Source organism: Pavona decussata, unplaced genomic scaffold (genome assembly GCF_977016875.1).
Source record: "Pavona decussata unplaced genomic scaffold, jaPavDecu1.1 SCAFFOLD_207, whole genome shotgun sequence".
Taxonomy (NCBI): Eukaryota; Metazoa; Cnidaria; class Anthozoa; order Scleractinia; family Agariciidae; genus Pavona; species Pavona decussata.
In genome coordinates this window covers 2,674,910-2,697,582 of record NW_028145612.1, presented here as the reverse complement: position 1 = coordinate 2,697,582, position 22,673 = coordinate 2,674,910, and the positions used below count along the sequence as shown (strand labels likewise).

Here is a 22,673-nt window from a genome sequence, read left to right as displayed (position 1 = left end):
GTGTTGTCTGTTATAGGCGTGTTTTTAATGAAATTTATGAAATCGGTACTGTCTTTCAAAATATGATCCTTGACTAACTGCGATCAGTTGAAAAAAGTGAATCGACAAAGCTACTGAGAAATACACTCGGTTGGGCCACTGCAACCGGCGATTATTGGTCGGCCGACTGGTACTTTCTTGCTTATTTTAGTCAGCGTGTATCTTATCCTGAACATCATTTAACCATTTGGAGCTCATTGAATCGATGTGTCCCGAACAGTATAAGTTGAGAACAACTTGTTTGACTTTTCGGGCTGTCTCTACCACAATAGGTGAGGTAAGAAGTTTATAAAACTTATATAAATCGTCTGATAGTTGTTGTAAACCTTCCTCGATTATGTCAGTGGTATTCAGCATGACCAGAGTCGTCCCTGTTGCTTTTAAGTGCGTTTTATGGTGATTTTTTCATCCGGTGTAATATTGTCGGGTTGAGGACTGAAAACCATAGAAGCTGTTTCTAGCTATTTCTGCATCCCAGTCTGTTGGGTCCGCCATGTCACGGTTCCACACCCGCAGCTCGGTTCTTCTCACTTCGGTTCTCAACTGATAAAAACTTTCGATCGCAGACGAATAAAACAACAACAAGATTAAAACGTATTAAAACGGAATCTCGACCATGTACCATCTGCGTCACAAAAAGCTACATACAAACATATATATTGCGACGCGGTAAATCTTCCATCGAGCGATCGGCACTTTCCTAAAACAGATTGGAGACTGGAAACCAGTAAAAGTCAAATGGCCCGACCCAGGGGGCTCCGTGATGTCAAATAAAATCAAAATCCCTGCCCACGGGATGAGAACTCAAGTCAAATGCCCGTGTATGCCCGCCCTCCCCCGGGTCGGGGAAAACATTGATAGGTGCATTAATGAAGATGTAAACTAGGGATGCGCACTTATGTCCAGAGATGCACCACACAGCGGCAAAATGAGTGCGCATGCTCGTCACACGTGAGCAATCTTACTCGGCAAAATGGCGCGGCGGCATTTTTAAAATTCCCATTGCTTGTTCTCATTTCGCGTGGATAAGCCCAAATCAAAATAGATAAGGTTGTCGCTTTCAGGATAGGTTCCTTCGTACTTCCTCCATCACGTATCTTATTCAACAAAAAAAATATTGTGGTAACAGGTGTGAATTTGGCGATTGAAGTGGAGCATTCGTAATCGATTCACGCTTGAATCACAAATCTCTGGAGCATGCGCACTCATTTTGCCGCTGTGTCGAGATGCACCTAACCCTGAATTTGGGTACTTCATATAAAACAGGCGTTTTGTCGTTTTCATATGACTTTATGTTTGACAGAATTATGTGTGTTTTTGTGAGAATTAAGGTTAGCGGGACACCTTGTGATGTCTATCATACAGTTCATGAATTCATTAACGTACATTTCTGGGCGTCAGACATTTTGCGATGCACAATGTGAAGTTAAAATCGACATGTACAGTGGATATTATTTCCTAAAACGTACACCAAGCATACTTTTAATTGGCGAGTCTGCTTTTCTGACATTTTGGAATGGACTGAATATTTTATTTCACTTATTACAGAGAGAAAATGAGAGCAAATCTTTTTCGAGGTAAAATTTCAGTATCAGGTGCTCTTCATTGTTATAAGTCCTTATCGCCCCGACACCATTCTCGTCTGAGGTTAGCACAACATTCCAGCTCTTTCGCCTAAGGTTATTCAATTCCTTTCTCTACTTGACAATCTCCTCCACTATTATGCTCTTGGAAGTACAATAATACATTTCTAAGTTGCTCCACAGAAAACATTAGCCACCATAGACATGTGCAATATCACTGGAAATGTTACTGCTCGTTTGAGGCTCAGCATGCTGATAAAAAATGGAACATAGAGTTCTGTAAATCACATTTATAGGTAACCTGCGAATACAGCGGCATCCCATCGCTTCTTTCCGCTACGGGCGCGAACGCAAGGGAGTCTCCCCCGCGTTAAACGAGGAGTGATGAGATGCGGCTCTCTGATTCGCAGGCTAATTTATAGGTGGTAACAAAAGAATGAAATTCACTAACCATGTCATACTACTTTATTCTCCAACGTTTACAACATATAGAAAAGGTAAAACTAATCATGATATGCAAGAGAATCTTAAACAAAAGCTGCTACACAGGTAAGAAAAACAGCTTAAAAATGCACGGGATAAGGTTGTTTACGGATTAAAGTTAAACAGAACTTGCAAAACTCTAATCTCAATATCCGGCGCTCAAAAGTGGCCTCTTCAGAGTTGTCACAAGCAGTTCCATGGGACTTACCCTGGAAGAAACTGAAAGGAACAACAAAAATAAAACAGTATTCTGACCTGCAGCAGTCATCGAATGAGTGAAATGTAAGTTTATACTTTTAAGAAAAGGGTTAACTGCTCATTACATTTCTTTTCATGAATATAGTACTGAGGGGCATAACAAGCGTCATAATATGATACTGTCTAGTCTCTCAACAAGGATTGGCCTTCATATTTTCTTGGAACACTAAACCGGACGGCATTATGAAACTTTATTATTTGTTTTTTTCATTTGGATTTTACCAGTCAGTTAAAGGAGCAGTATCCTAACTTATTTCTGATCTTATTTGTTGTCAATATTGTTGTTCCATGAATCATGAAAATACTATAGAGCGTCAGCAGTCTCACGCTGAGTAAAAAAATAAGTCATGCATTTAAAAATTGTTCTGTTCTACGTACTCTGTCACCACACTTCTTTCGTTTTGCAATTCATTGAAACAACTGTTCCGCAAACTTTGGCGGTAAGTTGCTTTTTTCCGCAGTGATTTGCCAGCACTGAACTTGAACTTTTGTACAGAGTATTTCCTACTCTCTTCTTTGCTAAAGATGTCTTTAAATGATTTGAACAGTCAATATTAAACACATGTAGATTACTAAAGGAGTCAAAAATGTTTATTTATTTGATCTAACCCCAAGAAATCTAATTTGCAACTGACAACCTTTCAAATGTTTATACCGTTCCTCTCCTAAATTTAAATACCTTCAACAACGTACTTAACACTACAAGGAAAAGACTTTTATTTTATCAAGTAATATACAGTCGACTCCCGATAACTCGAACCCTCGCTAACTCGAACCTCCCGCTAACTCGAACCAATTTTTTTTTCCTTTCAGGTCATTTTATATATAATTTTACCCTCGATAACTCGAACTCCCGATAACTCGAACCTTTTTCAATTTCCCTTGAAGGTTCGAGTTATCGGGAGTCGACTGTAATTGTATGTCATCCGTAGACAAGGATGATTGCTACCCGCTCAGCTAGGGCGTGCATCCTAATTCTGTCCTGCGATAGCCTCTGAGATTTCTGGTTGTTTGTACTTTAATTGCAATACCCAGGCCCCTCTATGACTGACGTCCTAATAGACCACATAATTTCGAAACGTAGCCGTGCTGCCGTGGACGGGGATGTCGACCTTGTTCACTATTGTTCTTAGTAATTGTCTTCAAGAAAGACTGGCCAATCAGATTGTAGCCACTGGCGTGGCTACAAAGAAAAGCTTTTGTTGTTCACATGTAAATTATCAAGACTCCAATATTTTGCTTTTAGAAGGAAAACAAACCTTTTTGAAAGGGTAAATAGAAAGAATAACTTCCAAGGAATACTCGCACTCGACAGTTTAATCGGTGGAAACTTGGAATTCACAAATTACGCTTCGACAACATACTTCAAAGCGTAAAAGCGAAGAGAATCTGCCATCACAAAAAGCCCTGCAAATCCATCGCTGGCGCCGCGGACTTTTTCAAAAATGTTCGGGTCCTACTCGTAAAACAATTATGGGTTCGATTGTCAATTTTTAAGTTTTCGCGAAATGTTTGAAAAGCGTGCTCCGAACGGGTCAATTAATTGCTTCAAATTTGACGTGCAATTCTTTCAAATCGCTTGCTTTCGCTTTCGCTTAGATGGAAACAAACGCTAACCTGAGTAAATGTTTCATTCAGGAAAGCTTTTTGTTCGTTTTTGTTTTGTTTTGTATTTTCATTGATAAAACGTGGTAACTAAGTAATCTATTACGCAAACAAACACATCTCCTCGCGAGCGGATGGAACCAATCATAAACTAGTCTGAAATGTCAGCCGTCTCTTCTCCTAACCTAGAGACCCTGTGGGTTAGGAGAAGAGACAACTGACATAAACTTGCCTAATGAGTCCATGAAGCAAGTAAATTTTTCACCGAAGCGAACAACATGATAAATTATTAACTTGTCCAACAAGGCAAAGGAAGCAACAACACTACAAGATTTCTTTGAAGATGACAAAATTAATAGCGTACAATTTACTTCCAGTTTATCTATCTCACCACTACCTGACAATTTATCTACAATTTAGTTTATGGTACGAGAGAAATTTCTGATTGGCCTCGGTCAATCACATCCTTGCTCATCAGTTCTATAGTACAGATTTAAAAAATATTTGCATCTAACAGAACACCTTTGTAAAACTATCTCATTAATATATAACTCGTTAGCAATAATAAAATTGTGAATAATAATTTGTTCCCTTGAAATGTGCTTATTTATTCTATAATTATCGAACAACATTTCACACCCAATGAAAGAAATAGTCTCTAACAGCCCTAATTACACTCTCTATACTACACATTCTATAAAAATTAAGCAGAACAACGTGCCTTCAAACAATATGGACTTCATCGACTACAAGAAGCGAAAACCATTCTTATGCAACTGTACATGTAGCAGCACTTCACTTTCATTGAAGTTTCTGGATTAGCCGTTAACACTACCGAATCCGTTTTGAACTTTCCATTACGAGAAATTCAATCAGTGTCACACAGTTTTTTAACTTTAGGGAACTGACCCAAGAAACAGAGCTTTTGACGATTTACATAATACAATAAATTATTATAATGCCTTTGGAAGTAAAGACAGTCGAGCTTGAATTTCGAAACATTTAGTAAACTACACTAACCCCATCTCAATTCATGTTCAACTTCAGAAAGTTATTGGGAAATCTTTACAACATCAAACCTAGCTGGATTTAAATTTCTTCCTTATTTCGGGATCACTAGCCGATCTTTTTGCTGGTGTCTTCACTACCTCCATTTCAAAGCAAGAGATATGTCCATCTTTGATGTAACTTTTGATTAAGTTGTAGGTCAGTTCTCCTCCTTGGCTTCTCTCTATCGTCTCTCCTACAACGATGGTCTTCACACCACTCAGTTTGACCATTGGGGCGCATTCATCACATGGGCTTTTTGTGACAAACATAACTCCATCCGTCAAATCCTTTATGTTGCGCACCAAGAGAGCGTTTTGCTCAGCGTGGATGACATAAGGAAACTTTGTTTCGATGGCATTGTCATCGTCAGAGGCTCGTGGGAATTCTCCATACAATGCTTTTGATGGAAATCCATTCCACCCGATAGCTGCAATCTCTCTGCCCTTCAATATTACAGCTCCAACACCTGTTTTGGGATCATCTGTCTGTCGAGCAAGCATCTTGGCAAAAACCATCAGGTGGTAGGCTAAATGGTGATCAGAATATTCTTCCGCATCACAGCCCCGTATTACACGGAAATCATCACTGAGGCTCACCTTCTTAAATGCAATACCCTTGTCTAGTGGTGCCTTGACAACGGCGATCCATTTCATAAGCGATCTGAAATCCTCCTCAACCTGCTTCTTCATCTTGTCATCTAGACTTGGCCAAGGAAGACACTTTTGAGCACGCTCAATCCACTCGTTTTTCCACCATTCATTGAAAAGTTCGTCGCGGCACATACCAATATCATCTGGAGTGATTTCTTCAGGAAGCTTCCTCTCTTCTTTCGTCAAAACTCTTTCCTCTACGCATGGAACAAAAACAGATTGGCCGACGGGGCTGTTTTTGAAGAGGTTGTCTACTCTGTCGAGCTCTCCTTGGATTTCTATTTCCGGCTCGATGGGTAAGTAGAACACACGGGAAACTCTGGACTGTACGAGAAGCTTTGCACAAATGGAACAAGGTTTTCGAGAAACGAAGACTTTGCATCCTTGCAGCTTGCCAGCATGATTGATCATCACTCGAGCAACGCCATGGACTCCATCGCGACTGCAATCGGCAGACAGGACTCGATCGTTTGGCAGAACGAATACAACTCCTACTTTCTTGAATGTCTTTGAGTTGTTAGCCTTCAAATATAGCTCTGATTCTGAAGGCTGTGACGGAAACCTCTCCATCCAAAGAGCTAGAACCATGTATAGGTTGTCTTTCGTAATTCTCGTCTCTCGTTGTTCACATTCACTAACTTTTGATCCACCTTGTGGTGATGTCTTCGACGGTTTTGAATTAGTTGATTCCATTTGTATCCGTTTATGCGACGTTTCGTCCATCATATCGACGAAAGGACTGATGATAATATCCCGTGGTTCTCACTATATAAAGTAATGCAAGAACAATACCATATTTTTAAATGGGGTATTTCCCTCGCGATAAAAGTGCCTAGTCATGTCGTAAACCACGAAAAGGTTTGGAGCCTGCTTCAATTGCTCACAGTCATGTCGTTCCCATTCAGTTCAATAAGACATTCATTTTTCGGCTCTCTTGAGTGAAACGAAGAGCTAAAACAAGGTATTTTACAAGTGAGTGACGTATTTGAGCCGTTTCCAAGAATTCTATTGGGGGTTATTCTTGGTGGCCGGGTCATAGCTTTTTTGGAATCATTTGTAATTCTTTGAAATTTCTAAGAATCACGAGTTCTCGCTGTCACGAAAACAATAGAAATCTACATACGGGTTTTCCCCTTGCCTCGTAATAAGAAAGTTGATTCGGGATAAATACCGCCCTTAATTAGTCTGTTCTTCCACGAACAAAAGCTGAATGAAAAGCAAAATTCCCCGAGTCTGTCTTTTTAAAGCACTGCCAGCGATGTTGTTAAATTGCCTCTTGTCAGATTATACTCAAATAAAATGTCCCCTGTGTTAAATTGCCTCCTTTTAGGTGAGAGTAGGACTTTTACTTTAGGTATAAACACCAATGTGAATGTTACTACGTTTTAAACTTGACCTTAAATACTTAAAGCATTCCAGTTACATGAGACAGATGGCTGAAAAGATCATAATTCTTAGAAAAACCGAAAGGGGATTTCCCTAATTAAAAAATAACAATATAAGCCCTCGGAATTTCTTTTTGCGAGTTTTCCTGTGTTCTTACTGAATAATACATAATTCTCATTTGTTCACCAGACTTAAAAAAATATATATTACATCACATTTCATTTCAATATAAGAATAGTTTTAAGCCCGACTCAGGCTCATTTTGGAGCCGCAGGGGAGGGCTAAAATGAGCTCTGAGAAGGGCTAAAAACACATTTAAGACCTAGAACATCAACTCTATTACTTTTATAATAATTTCAGTGGGAATTCAGAAAAGGAATAAAAGTCAGCACAGTAAGAGATATCTTGAACGCTGCCGGCGTTGCGTCGGCGTTTATTTTATTGTACAAAAGCTTTCATTGCCGCATAAGCTTAAAATTTTTTCAGAACACAGCAAAATTTGCCAAAAGAGTCTTTGCTTCGAAGTTTTCAAAACAAAAATAACATAATTTTGTATACATCGAAGGAATAGTCACTTACAAGTGTTAAAATTAATCGTGCAGTTTCTAAATTAAGCGGGTTTCGCTGGACGAAGACAAATTTACGTTCACCTTGCACCGGCCATGGAGCTAGTACAAGCATTATTTCCACCATCGCCCACGAGTTTCTATAAGTCCTCTTCATCTAGCTGAGAAGACTGGGAATTTGCTTCTTCGTTAGGCTTTTTAGCCATTTTGTAGCTCAAAACAATTTCATTGCAGATGGCAGCGATTCCAGTCAAACAAGCAAGAAAACGGCGTGAACAGAGCACGAAAAGTTCAATGGTTTCCAGTTCTAATTGGCTGGCTACGTTAATTTATTTTCCTTTCTTTCTTATTGAGCAGCGGGCTAATTTTAGTCCTCATAATACGCCACGATGCTCGGCGAAATTATATATCTTTTAAGGTTACAGTATACCTTTAGAGGTGTCTAGCGTCCAAGCGATGTAGCGCGTCCGGTTTAAACTGTAGATACCTAAACCCCTATATCAAATTAAGGCTTATGGAACTGGCTATCAAACTACACCAAAAATGTTGAAATAAAATGAATTGTCGAATTTTTAGCGCTGTTTTCTCGAATCACTTTTTTCACTTGAAGAGGACACTTTAAAGAGCTAAAACTCAAAGGAAATTAGTTCGTTTGCCTTCCAATGTGGACAGCAGCTAGTTTAACATGTAAACAACAAAATATTGTCTGCGAATTTATTGTTTCGAAATATGTTTTCTCCGAGCGCGATTTTTGTACGATCACTCCACATTTTTTTAATCTCGAAAATGTTCTCTAACCACAGGTCGCCCAAGCGTGTTGTGACACAGATCACCACGCAAGCGTGATATAAGACTTTGTATGGCGTTAAAATTAAATCGAAAATTGGACAACAATATTCCCACAACAACTCACAAAAATTATAATAAAGTCTGAAAAAGCTTACCCGGTGTGTTTTGCTGTGTTTTTAAGGCTTCTCAGTGCTTCCAAACGCCGTTTTGAGCGGTTTATCTCTCAGCGGGGGATGAGTGCGGGCTCATTTTTCCGAACAGCGGCTGGTAATCGAGCCTAAATTATACAATGATCCAGTTTTTTTTATATACCTATGGAGGGTGTAAAAGCTCTAAAATACAGCCGTTTCGAGGGCAATTTTCGCATTACCGTCGAAGCATAAAAGCGGTGCGTTCCAAGATGGATTTAGCAACACGAATTGTCCCAGTATCTGGCATTTAGCTCTTGAGACCTTGATCACTTTTCAACTGGTGCGACAACAGAAAGCTGTCAATCCCGTGAACAAGAAAGCCACGCCTCATCCTGTTTCCATGAACAATACCCAGAAAACTCGCGTCTGCCTGTAATGTGCCTACATGAGAATATGTCGAACTTTCTTAGAACAGCTGTCTACAGTGGCCTGGAAGCCGCACATGGAGACTTAAGGATCAGCGAACTTCTTAGTTTAATGTATGGCTTTTTTGGTCCGTGACACAACCGTTATCTTTCGCGTCGGAAAGAAAAATTGCAGAGCGCTTCAAACAAGTAAAGACATGGGAAGATCGCCTCAAGCTTTTCTACAATAAAACTGTACTTTCTTATCAATGTGTTGAATAATAAAACAATTATCCTACTCAATCTTGCAGAGTATCGCTGATTTTAGCCAACTCGGCCAAACGGCCTCGTCGACTAAGTATCAGTCGATATTCTGCGGGATTTTGCGAAATAGCTTCAAAGAACAACTTTAAAATAAAAGCAAAGGTTCATCTTCAATGTGAAACGGTTTGCTTTGGATCAACTCAAAATGTTATCACTAGAGGGATGCGTCTCTTTGGAAAAATTTGCCACCCTCCTTCCGCCCTCCCCTCCCACGATAACGTTTTTTTTTTTTTTTTCACAGCTAAATACACTGGGGGGCTACAGCACATAGCTTCAGGACATTTATTCCTGACAGGTGATGCGTAACTTTAATTTAACGGCATAAAAATAGTCTATTTCTTGAAGTAAAATAATAACTGAAACCTTGTAGTTTCGGTTGCGTTAACAGGAAACGACGAATTTTACGCCAGTTGATTTACAGCAATTCCCAAGACAAGACGTGCATACTGTTTGGTTTTCTATTCCACAAGAGATAAAGCGAGGTAAACTTGCTCCTTTTATTTGCTTTCGTATTACTGACATACACTCTTATTGGAAAAATAGAAATAGAAAAGAAATTTTGTTCTATGTATGGGACTTCGACGCTTTATTTTCAATGACAGGATGCCTGTAAATACAGCTTGCAGGTTGGCCAATTCTCTTGAATCACGTCTTGTAGAATTAGCGCAAATTCTACCAAAAGAAAAAGAAAGAAAGAAAACGTGCATAAGTCTAAAGACATCACGGCGAAGCAATTTGTCTTAATTATTTTCCGTGTGTGCGGCCATTACTGAAAACATAAATGAGCATTATTGAATATTAAGTATTACCTAGCTTTTATTTATGACATTCAGATACAGTGGAAAGGTGCTCCCTGCCTACAACTGGTTTCCTTTCTTCCTGCATCCGATTGTGAGCCTCGTATAATATGGCAACACGCTTTCACCAACATGACTGACCACGCGCGTGACATTTTTGAGTGCCACAAACATCTGTAGACGAATAGTAGACTAAAAGCCGCTCAATATTTTCAATTTCCAACCGCTTACGCTATAAACAAAACTGCGATAGTCTCCTTTCTATGTAAATTTTTCATCCTTAGTTTAACTACATTAAATAAACGCGGTAGATACAGATCGGGCACTTCAGTTGCGATGAAAGACTTAGATATTCAAATGCTTAAGGCGAAGTAAGCTCCAGCGCGTAGTTTCTCTTTAAACTAAGTGAAACAGAAATTATTTAGTCTGTAGTTCAGGCTAAACGAAGCTCGGAACACATTTTGAAACAAAAAAAAAATTATTTAGGCGTCTAAACAACAGCTGACTTTATTATTATATAATATTTTGCCTTTGCAGAAACGTTATCATTTATATCGGAGAAAAAAAACTTTCAAACGAACGCAAGACCAAACAAGCTTGTGGATGCAATATCAGTTTACCTTTTTAAAAACTTTGGAAGGCCTATTATACCATATAAAGTTCCTCTCAGCTGTTCGATAAACCTCTCTAACAAAACGGATCACAGACCTCTTCAAAGGAGTTCAACCGTTAATAAAACATCGTTTGCTGATGGATAAAGGTAAATATCTTTTAAACACACGATTTGTGGAAAAAATAATACGAACGACATTTTGTCTCTTGATAATAAATTTTTCCTTTCTAAACACATAATTATGTTTACACAGCTTGCCAGGTGAACGTTTGTTTCCTGTAGTCAAATAGTTTTCCTAAAACATTAGTATGGTGAAAATTTAGCCAGTCTAAACCAAAAGAACAATCCTGTAGAGTGAGAACAAATTTTATTACTAATGACGATTGAATTTGAAGGACACAAAGCAGATAAAGCGTAGCCCACAGTTTTAAATTAATACAACGAAAATGTTGTTTTCTCACTTTTGCTTATTTGCATTATCTTAACTGAGCTATTATGCAGAATATTCAGTTGACAAGCGTTCATCCTATACAAACATCACTGACGAACACAATTTCCATTCTGACTAATTGCCTGGCACTGGAAAATCATCAGGAACTGAATTTGAATTTTTAGTTAACTTTTTTTGTGACATTCAGAACAAATTAAAATAAAGCGGGACGACTCTATTAAGTGGAATCGATTTCCTTCTTCCGGCTGAATGGGAACAAACTATTATTTCTGGAAGGCAAAAATGAAATGATTATGATATTGTTCATTGCCACACAATTCTGTCGTCTTAATGCGTAGTCTTAAGGTTGGCATGATGTTATCTCCAACAAATTAGACTTTCTTACCCAAATGAAAACTCAATAAATGCGGTTTGCACGAAGGCAAAAGATTTTAACATGAGGAAGTACGCATGGAAGATTTAAATTCTTCCTGAAATCCACATTTTCAAAATGAAGTCAAATAACGAGTTATAGTACTTTCTAGTTAAATTTAGTGAAATGTAAGTTATTGGTATATAGGTGTTGTCGTTCAGCAAATCGAAACAAATTATATAACAATGGCATGGTGGCTACGCAACGCATGCGAGGCGATGGCGAGGTGCAAACCTGCCTTACACACTCTTTTACATTTTTTTTTAATAAGGCTATTGCACACTGTCAAGTTGTTTCCTGCCGTGTTTTCACCTTTTGACGAATAAACAAAAAACAGCTACTGTTAAAGTACATTAGATTCTGTTTAAGCATTTTCTATTTTTCAATTCATTTTGCGATGAAATTTCAAGTTTGAATTAAGTCAAGATGGCGGTTATTTTGGTCACCATTTTGGATTACGTAAGTTCCTTTCCGCAGCGCCATAACATTAGTTGTGACTGTTGAAGCACATCACAGGCTATCCATTAACTTAAAGAGAAAATCTCCTCCAATTGGCTTAACGCAGTCAAGAATCTGTTCATGTTGTCCTTCAGCAGCATGGTTAAAAATATATAAAAACGGTTCAATTGAGGCCTTACACTGCTGTTTAAAAACTAAAAACTGAAATCCAAGCTTTCGCCGATCAACGGCATCATCAGGGATGAGAAAATATTCCGCGCGCGCTATATATATATATACAAAGAGAGTGTAGGGTGAAGGGTGAAATGTGTAAAAAATGTGACGTATGTGTGAAAGCTATAGAAATAAACTGCGAGCGTTATACAAGGCCCTAATGATGGATTGTAGTGTCTAAAATTAGATATTAAAATAGCAGATTCAGTACATTCCTCTCGGGAATTGAGTGTCGGCTTGTATTTTCTGATATAAAATGCTTCGTAGAGGCGTAGATTAGCGGGATCGTTTTCGCTCATAATAATTTTGATGTTAATGCCTTTGTGGTTAGCAATGTTTTCTTTCGCCTCTTCTTTGAACTCTCCCAGGAGATCTTCAATCGGCAGAAGTTCACCGAAACGGAATAAGTTAGAAAGGTTAAATCCTGATTCGTCCGAATTTTCTGAGAAACCGTGGCCTTTGAAATATAAAATGTTTATGGCTTCCTAAAGGGAAGGAATTTTCCTCTTCTGGTGTCACTGGAATTTCCCGTTTGTAGAAGGAAACCATGTTGTAAAGTAAAGTCGCATTATGATCCTAAGTAACCCATGCGGCCAAAGTTTAACCAGGGTTTCACTAACATTGCTGCTCCCCCCTGGATGGGATGCTATTCAATCGTAGGGTTACCCCCAGCGGTGTCTCCGGTGCCCGGTACAAATTCTTGTCCTTCTTTCACCGCCTCGAAGATTTTGGTTGGCGTTTTTTGTTTTAGTCACAATTTGTATTTGTAATTTCTACAAGGTAACAGTGATATCAATTCCTTTACAGGATTCTCGATAAGAATGATTCCAAAAATTCCTGTTTCATTTGTGACAATTGCTGGATCAGTGCAGCATATCGAAACAAACAGTTGGTTACAATCTTGTCTCATGCTAGTAACGGGTCCTCCGTTTAAAATATGTGTTACACAAATTGCGAAAAAACATTAAGGACGGTGCCTACTAATACCGCAATATTTTTGTGCGGTTTATGACTATGCGGGAAAAGCAGATCTTAGCAAGGCCTATTGGAATCCAAAAAGAAAATTGGGGGTAACCACGCATTTTTCAGAGATAATTAAGCAATAATATCTCTAAAAAACGCCAAAATATAAAGCAATGTATAATGTAACGTTTATAACTTCTACAACAACTAAATTAATCAATCTTGCATTAGGCAAATTCCCGGCTTTTTCCACCGCTTTGCTCCGCTGGTTGTTATGTTTTTTCCCTTTTTTCATTCCAAATTAACCAGATGGTCTCGCCATATTTGTCAGCTAGAGACACATGTTGGACTTATTGTACATTAGTCGGTGCTTTTTATATTAGCTGCTTTGTCATTTTTTTCGGTGTAATTTGAAAAACTTCAATTTTTTTAATTAAGAGCTGTTAAAGGATGAATATTGTATGCATTTTATAAAACTTCGACGATTCTATGCTTTCAACAACAATATTTAAACTTCATCAAAACGTCTGTTCATAGCTTAGAGGACTTTCCATTTAAAAGAATATACACGCTGAACGTATTAACCCTTTTATGAGACGTAGAATATCGCTATTTTTCAGTTTAGAGGAACGTTTTCATTTTCATTTCGGCTTTTTTGCCTCAGTTCTTAATAAAGAGTTTTAATATCCTCTGGGTGACATATGACTTTCATATCGCATCCGAATTTTTAAGACTTTATTGCTTAGTTACAGAAAAAATTACTTTTCAATAAAATAAAATGAACCTACATAAACAACAAACTTGCCTGTTTTAACGCGAACACTATTGTCAAAGCATCGGATCAATTTAACGTTAAAACATTCATCCAAACCGTGGTCTGTCCATTGTGACATCAGTCAGAATTTCAAAGAAAATTCTCGGTTGGTAATTAATCCTGTGAATGCCAGACATATAAAATGATTGAAATACAGAGGTAATTTTATGTATATTCATAATATGAGAAAAGTCATCAATTTGTTAATTGCATGGCTAGTGTATTGATGACTCATTAATCAACACAATTCTTTACACCCAGGTTGGCTTCAGTACTTCAAACGATAATATGGAAGGACAGTATTTTCTCTTTCTTATTTCGCTGACAGCATGCGTAAGTCAAACGTTATTTTTTTTTTTTACCCAGCCTTTTAAATTTTGTGTTTATGACACATATAAACTGAATTTACATTAGTTAGAGACTATTCAATGCCTTCCTTCAGATCTCAAGTTTCCCGCAGAATCATAACAACTGTAGTGATGTTTACACAGGTGAGGAAAGTTTTAAATATTGTTGTTACATTTTAACAAGAAACACCGCCATGTAGGCTTAAAATAAGACGATTTCAGGTTTAACACTTAGCCTTGGCTTGTTTTTTTTTTTTTTGTGAGTTGTTGTTGTTTAAACGCGATTCTGGTAATACAATATACGAGAGAATATTTACGAACGATTTTTTATTCGACATTTTAACACAATATTTTTGTGTTAATGTGGCAAAGCATGGCACATGTTTGAAAACATATAAAAATCCTACGATGTGTTGCCGATGTGTGGTTTAAGGTTGTTTGTGCACTATGTTACTCAATAACAATTTTTAACACGTCGTCGTCCAACTGCTAGGTTTATTAAATATGTATGTAGGTATGTATGCATGGATTAAAAATCTTTTCGCTGAATATCGACTTCACAAGACTTTTAAAAGGAGGAGGTGGGGGTGATGGGTAGGGGCTGCCAGAGGGTGGCTCATCATTTTTTTTAAAAATGTCACAAAGTTGCTTTACATTTAAATTATAGTCGCTAGCAGTTTCTCGAAAAACTAAGAGGAAGAATTTGCTTCTCCTTTGTTTTGTAATTAAGTAAAATTAATCCCTTGTGTCTTCCTCTTCCGCCTAATTTATGCAATTTCGGCATACAAACCGTGCTTTTTAGTATGTTCTGCTTGAGTGCGGGAAGATTCTGTTTCTATAACTCCGAGGGTATGACGATGACACTTCAGGGATGAGAATTAGTAGTACGTCCAAATATATTTCATCTTAGGTCCGCAACAGGAAGTAATGCCGTCATATGTCGTGAGAACTAGAACTGCGTCATGATTACCAAACGGCAGCCGTCCTGGATCCGCCATCTCTTGTTTTTGGATTTTCCCCAAAACGCATTAAACAAGTGAACCCAAAACTGACTGAACTTTTATCAAAACAATATATCGAAGAACGCGCTAAATGAACTACAAAATAAAAAGTTAATAAAAATAGGAATTGTTTTTCTTTATTTAGTTCCTTGTCTTTCCAAAGTCGGTAGGGGGAGGAGGGGGGAAGGGAGGGTTGGATGGAGATAAAACACAGACTGCACACAGCACGCACGCTCCTCTTTCGTCATACCTAACCGAAGTGTTTATCTCTTTAGGAATGTGTCTGGGAAACGGATTTGTCCACCTATCTGGTTCAACTGGACAAATTTCATGGATTTGCGGAGGAAGTTTCGGAAGATTGAATTTGAGTTGTTCAAGAATTGACACATACAAGACAGCAGATAGCATTAACTGCGAAGCAGCATTAATCTCTTTGGGCGAGAAAGGAGAATCTGAGAAAAGTAAGGAAGTTTGGTTTAGTAGTTACAAGTAACGGTTAAATTAATCATCTTTCCCTCAAGCGCTCATTTTTAAGCCAAACTTTCTGTTTGTAAAAAAAAAAAAAAGAAAAGAAAAAACACTCCAGAGAAGTATTTTATTTTTGCAGCGCGGGGTTATTGCTTCCAAAAGATTTTTCCATCTTTGTTATCAGAAACTATGGGGAGACTGGTACAAGTAAGGGAGTATGGGATCGTTTGGATAAACGGATGGAAATAGGCCATTTTCGTGTTGTTCTGAACCTCATTGTGAAAGCAAGACCGAAGTGCAAAGTTTTTATTATGAAAATTACTTTTCATTCAGATGCAAATTAAATTTATTTCCATATGAAAAGCTTTGCACTTAACCTCACTTTCTGTTTCAGAAGAACATAGACTTAAGTGGTATTCCTGTACAATTAGGCTGACGTAATAGTATGCGTATGTGCGGTATGCTGAAGAGAAAGCACGAAGTATTTTAGGTCCGCCATGTTTTGTGAACGAATGAAAAGCTTATGAGATTAAACCTTAAAGTTGGAACTGCCTTGGATGTTATTGTTGACAATGAACCGACCAAAATCCTGACAAACATCTGGTAGCAGAGCGAGGTTCTATTTTTGAAGATTTGAACTAATTTTATCAGGATTTAGCAGCAAATTTGGGAAAGTTATTAATTCGAAATGGCTGAATGACTTAAGCGAGATAAAGCGAAATACAAAGGCGCCTACACAAGAACAGGAACCAAACTGATATACAGCATACAGGTAATGAAAAGTTTTGACCTTCTTCCTACCGCTTTTGAGGATGTGGCTCGTGCAGTCGGAAATTTAGAAATCTATTCGGAGACTGTGGGCGACTCAGTGAAACTTTGTGCCGTAGCGAGTAAACTGGAAGGTCTTGAGGACGATTTCTGTGGAGCTGAACAGAAATCTGAACAGCAGCCCGATCAAAAGTGGGACTTTAAGTGTTTCCAGAGCAACGCCCACCGGACAATCGTCAATTAGGGAACACTCGGAAAGACTCAAGGATGAAATTAGCTGACGAGAAAAGGAACTCAGTGAAGTTGCTGAAGAGCTCGAGAAAACCCATCAGGGGTGCTAGAGAGAGCGGGAGCGGAAACTTGGCAAAGAGCAAATACTGAAGGAACATGGTCAGGAAAGTTTGCAGTCTGCTGAGAGTAAAGCAAGTAATCAAGTGACAAAACCTGAAGGACAAAGAGAGAACGTTGGCATTGTGCCAATGTCGGAACAACCGTTAACTGATTGCAGTGCTTCCGCAGGAATTCGGACAGCCCCCCCCCCCTCCCCTCCCCCCGCCGGGATTGTTGCCATCGAAGTCTTGTACGTTAGCCTCAGAGTTATGCATGTCAACTTCTGGTACTAGCCTCATCGTCCTCACTGTTAAGTGGGCTTATCTTGTCATCAACTCCATTTGTTCCTCAAACCTCAGTGCCTCAGGTGTCAACAATGGTGGAGCAAGCCTTCAATTCTCAACACCAATCCTTGAATACACCTAAGGATTTGGCCCATCCCATCCCAGTTTATTCTTTAGCCTTATACGCACCTCCATCGATTGTACCTCCTCTGAACTTTTATGTACCGCCAGTGACAACGCATACCTTATCACAGCCCTTGTCAAGTGGCAGCCAAGTTCAGTTTGGGACCCCTGATATTAGCCAACCCCGTCGTTCCTCTAAAGAACAGCTCAATGTTGATTCTTCAGCTGTGCTTGACAGAGCGAGCATTTCCAATTTTACTGGAAATAAGAAGCATTATTCTACTCATGTGTTGACAAAGCCAGAGTTACACCTGAATACAAATTGTTGCGTCTGCGCGAGTGTCTCCAGGGTGAACCCCTCAAAGTTACAGAAAATTTGCGCCATTCTGCAGCGGCATATGGCGCGGCTGGAAAGGAAGTATGGAGGAAAACGCAGAGCGCTTACATTTCGCCTTTCGCCTTTAAACAGCTGAGAGAAGGACACGAGAGGGGTTTAGAGAGTTTTTCTGAGCTCCTGGATGCTATAGTTGTGAACCTCACCGATGCAAGTCCAACAAGACTCTTCTTGCAAAATACAAACAATGGGTTTGCGATAACCATAGGACTGAGAGTGTAAAAACATTAAGGGAGTTCATTGACCGAGAGGCAGAGTTCCACAGCTTCTGAGACGATAACTGGTGTTACTAAAGAGGGAGTGAAAAAAGAAAGAAAGAACTTTTCTTTATCAAGGAAGAAGGAAAAAACATGTAAAGAAGTGCAAGGTATGTGACCAAGCCCATGGTCTGTGGTCTTGCCAACGCTTCAAGGAAATGACAGTGAGTGAGAGATGAAAGGTAGCTACAAACTACAAACTGTGCTTTAGATGTCTCAGGGATGGACACCGTGAGGAAACCTGTTTCAAGAGTAGAGTCTGTGAAATAGCTGGCTGTCGTTCTCACCATCATCGGATGCTTCATGAAAACTCAGCAGCAGAAGCGAATTCTGTAGAAGAAAGCGCCTTGAATTCACCAAGTGCGTCAACAAGTGGTTGGAGAAGGAGAGTCAAATCAGCGAACACTCACAAACACAACTGGAGGGAAATCAACGGTGTCTTCTGATTTTGTGGCATTGAGAACTGTTCCAGTGTACTAGACCAGTGGAAAACAAAGATTGAAAGTATATGATCTCCTGGATGATGCCAGCAGTAGAAGTTATCTAAACAGTGACATTGCAGCTTAACTCGGACTCGTGGGGAGACCTCGTCAGCTCAAACGTGATGTTTTTCAAGTGCTCTCACTTGGTGTTCACCTTACTCCAATCTACCACTTACATGTTCCCTGTCACTCTCTCGGTTGTATAGGCATAGGCCGATTTACACACTTTTCTATGCAAACTGCTAATTGTGAATTCCACAATTTTGGTGTCAAGCCTCTCTTGGTTGTCGTTCAGCACGTTTACTTTTCTGGAGTAGGACCCAGACCCATAGTAGACCTACTTATTAGAGTGAACCAGGCTGACTTATTGTACTCTTTGGAAGATGTGATAGGAGGGCCTGGAGAGCCTATGGCTAGACGTACCCCTTTGGGATGGACATTGACAATTGACGTTTATTTGCCTTTTTCCTAATATATTTACAATTAATCCATTGTTTAATGTATGGCGAGGTGGACTCTAGAAACCACCAGGCTTATAGTTGAGGCCACCTCGTACCTAACAATAGTTTGTGCAACAAGTGCGCGGCTTTGCCAATTCAGTAATTATTTTACTAAAACCTCTAGCAGTTTATTCTTAAAGTTGGGAAAACTTGTCAGAGAAGTGATTGTAACAGGAAGGGAATTCCAGATCTTTGGACCTTGGTAAAAAATTGTGAATTTTTTCAGATTAGTTCGACAATGATGCACGCGATAGTTGTTGGCAGTTCTGGTGCTATAGCCATGAATTTGACTGTTTGTCAAAAACAAGTTGAAAAGCAAAGGAGGCAAGAGGTTGTTATGATAACAGTACATAAATTTCGCTATTTGAAACGTGTTGATTTGATAAATGTCTAAAATTTTTAATTTGGAGAATAAAGGAGCAGAATGTGCTCTATAGTCTGAATTGGTAATAGCTCGCCAGCCCGTTTTTGCAAACAATAAATTCTATTTAAGTTAGTTACGTATGTAGGTGACCATGTATAGTTACAGAAGGGGATACAAGGATAAATTAGCGAGTAGTACAAAGTGAGTTTAGTTTTTGAGGATAGATAGAAGTGGGACCTGAATAACATTCCAATTGATTTAGAGATTTGTTTACATAAATAGCTGATGTGATCTTTCGAAGTAAGGTGCTCATCAACATATACCCCAAGAAATTTAGTAGCGTTGGTTTGTGTTAAACGTTGGCCACCAAGGGAGCAGGAGCTCTACCAATTCTGAGGCATTTGGGAGATCGTTTATGTAAAGTATGAAAAATAAAGGGCCAAGAATGGAACCTTGCGGTACACCACATTTTATGGCCTGCATCGGAGAACAAGTTTGATTGAATTGAACAAATTGATAGCGATAAGAAAAGTAGGTTTTTATCCACTGTAGGGCCGTATCACGGATACCATCGTGTTGCAGCTTAGTGAGTAGGATTTCATGATCGATGGTATCAAACGCTTTAGAAAGATCCAGAAAGATACCTACGGTAGTTTGTTGTTGGTCAATTGCAGACGAGATTTTATTAAGCAAATGAATTAGCGCGTGTGATGTCGAATGATTTTTACGAAAACCAAATTGACAGAGAAAGAACGTTTCGTTTGTTTCGGCAAATTCGACTAAGCGGTTGTACATGACCTTTTCAAAGAATTGGAACCCTAGAGATGGATGCAAAGAGAGGCCAGACCAATTTTACGTTTTTTCTCAACGACTCAGACAAGTTAGACAACCTTGTTCACCGCTACTGGGACATAAATAAACCCCCAGAAACTGAGGTTGTCAATCTAGACGACAAATTTGCAAGAAACACAGTAGCTAATTCCTTGAGATTTGTTGATAGTCAGGTTACACTGTTGGTATGCCTTGCAAGTGTTCCTTGCCCGACAATTACAGCAGGGCTTTACACCTCTTACAAAATACGGAAAAGAAGTTGTTGAGATCTCCTGATGGGGTACAGCCTACAAGGAAGTATTGCAGACCTATGAAGAAAAAGGGTACATTCACAAGGTCCCTTGTCAAGAGAAGAAACCTGATCAAGTCTGGTTCCTGCTGCACTTTCCAGCGTTAAGCTAGGCCTAACAAGTCAACAACCAAAACTCGAATTTTCTTTGATGCCTCTGCTAAATGCAATGGTACTTCTTTAAATGACATTGTTTATCGAAGAACCAAAATTACAAAATGACTTATTCGCAATATTGCTCCGATTCCGGCGCGCCCCTGTTGCACTGATGTGTGATATCAAAGAAATGTACTTGTAGATCAAGTTATAACCCGAAGATCAACCCTATCATCGCTTCTTGTGGCGTAACATTGAGACTGACCGAGAACCTGATGTTTTCGAGTTTGCCCGAGTGTGACGTGGATCTTTCCCTTGTACGACACGATTAAACAAGCGACTGTACAAAACCCTTCCCGAAAACCCACAACACACTAAAAGACTTAGTAATACAACAAGTTTAATTAATTTAGAATGCATAAACGAATTATCACACAAATAAACTGTAACGTAAAAAACTAATCCTAAACCTAATTAATTACCTTAAACTAAATTAATTATACAGTTCAGTTCCTTCGCGGTTATTCTTCCCGGTTCAACACAAAAGAGAATAAATGTTCGATTCGACGCCGAATTATTAACTCACAAACAATGTTCAGTTCCTTTGCGGTTGTTCTTCGCGTACGCCAAACAAAATTCTCCACTCCACGACAATCCCAAAAAATTCTTCGCTTTGCTACACATTCTAAGATCCAAACTTACTTCTAGAACGACAGCGTTTCTTTAGCTACTTTCTTCGTCTGCACTTCATCTGCCACGTTCTTTCATCTGCTTGCTTGCGCTTCTTTCTCTGGTTCACCACAACACAAGGCTAGAGTTAGCCACCGGCAAATGAGTTTTACCGAGGTTTTGACCAGCTCCCTGCTAATGTCGATCAACAGTGTCGCGCCTTCTCTCCTTACTTCTTCGCCCAATCCTTGCCAAGATTGATAACCAACAACAAACAACAACATGACCTCTATTTAAATACTCTTGGGAGTGGGAGCAGGGATGGCGCAGTGGTGAGAGCACTCGCCTCCCACCAATGTGGCCCAGGTTCGATTCCCGGACTCGGCGTCATATGTGGGTTGAGTTTGTTGTTGGTTCTCGTCCCTGCTCCGAGGGTTTTTCTCCGGGTACGCCAGTTTTCCTCCCTCCACAAAAACCAACATTTCCAAATTCCAATTCGACCTGGAAACAGTGGAGAGAAGAGCCACCCCGTGGATTCCACTGAAATTCCCATTTATTTTATTTTATTTTATTTTATTTTTTATTTTATCTCTTACACAATTACGACATTACAAAGAAGATTCTAGAAAACGCTAACTGCAAAATGTACAATAAATGCTGATTACGCGGTGATGAGAATAATAATAGTAAATTAGAGTACATTTAAATTTACAATACTACACACAATTTCCTAAGACAATAGCTACTAATATACTAGTGACATTTTTTTACAGATAAAAATACGACGAATTAAGACTACAAATAATTAACAATATCCCTAACGAATTTAGATAATAAAAAGAAACGATTAAATTTCTTCATGCAAAAGGAACGCATAAAATGAAAACAACGAAAACTTGAATAATAGGAATTTTTGTGACACCGAGTTGTGTTTGGTGTGAATTCCTCTCCTTTTCATGCCCAGTTTGTTGCCCAAGAACATGCAAGGAAACGTTAGTCAGAGTTCCCACTAGCTGCCAAAACTGTCTTGATAAGTATCTATATGGATGACTACATGGATTCCTTACCTGATGTGAAGAAGACCGCAGTCAAACTCTACAGACAGCTGTCACAGCTCTGGGTATCTGCCAGAATGTAATCCAGAAAGTGGTTATAAAATGAACCTGAAGTGTTGCGGAATGTACGATCTTCAGACTGTGCCACAGAGGTTGATCTTGACCGTGATGAACTACCTCCTGTTAAACAAGAAGTTCCGCTATAAAAGGGCAAGCCCCTCCTTCATTTCACTCCTTTGCGGGCGTGAGATGCAAATTTAGACGCTGTAAAGTCGTGGCAACTTGTTGACTCACAATGAAAAATATGCCTCGAAACATTATAATATCAGTACAGCAGTATAATATATCAAATCTAATATGTTTAACAAGGGTTATTCTGAAAACTAGGCCGATTTTATCTGTTAAAGCCGAAGAAAAAGGCACAT

At 39.0% G+C, this 22,673-nt stretch overlaps 2 protein-coding genes across 3 annotated transcripts in view; one reads left to right on the top strand and one right to left on the bottom strand.

The window, feature by feature from the left end:
• Positions 1-4,237: 4,237 nt before the first annotated feature.
• Positions 4,238-6,882, bottom strand: LOC146460901 (cytidine and dCMP deaminase domain-containing protein 1-like). Its single transcript, XM_085087663.1, has one exon. The coding sequence runs from the start codon at positions 6,392-6,394 to the stop codon at positions 5,048-5,050; it is 1,347 nt and encodes a 448-aa protein (XP_084943789.1). The 5' UTR covers positions 6,395-6,882; the 3' UTR covers positions 4,238-5,047.
• Positions 6,883-9,566: 2,684 nt separating this feature from the next.
• LOC146460900 (uncharacterized) overlaps positions 9,567-22,673 on the top strand; it is a 40,920-nt gene continuing 27,813 nt past the window's right edge. Inside the window, exons 1-4 of one of the 2 annotated variants that reach the window (XM_085087647.1) lie at positions 9,567-9,750; positions 14,252-14,323; positions 14,433-14,481; positions 15,614-15,799. In XM_085087647.1, the coding sequence (XP_084943773.1) occupies positions 14,279-14,323; positions 14,433-14,481; positions 15,614-15,799 (280 nt within the window). In that variant the 5' untranslated portion in view covers positions 9,567-9,750; positions 14,252-14,278. Of the gene's footprint in view, positions 9,751-10,695; positions 10,826-14,251; positions 14,324-14,432; positions 14,482-15,613; positions 15,800-22,673 lie in introns of those variants that run through there. The other variant, XM_085087648.1, reaches the window with a different exon arrangement.

What these genes read in the sequence shown, in the direction of transcription:
- LOC146460901 (XM_085087663.1), bottom strand. Translation starts at nt 6,394, where the DNA reads ATGATGGACGAAACGTCGCATAAACGGATACAAATGGAATCAACTAAT.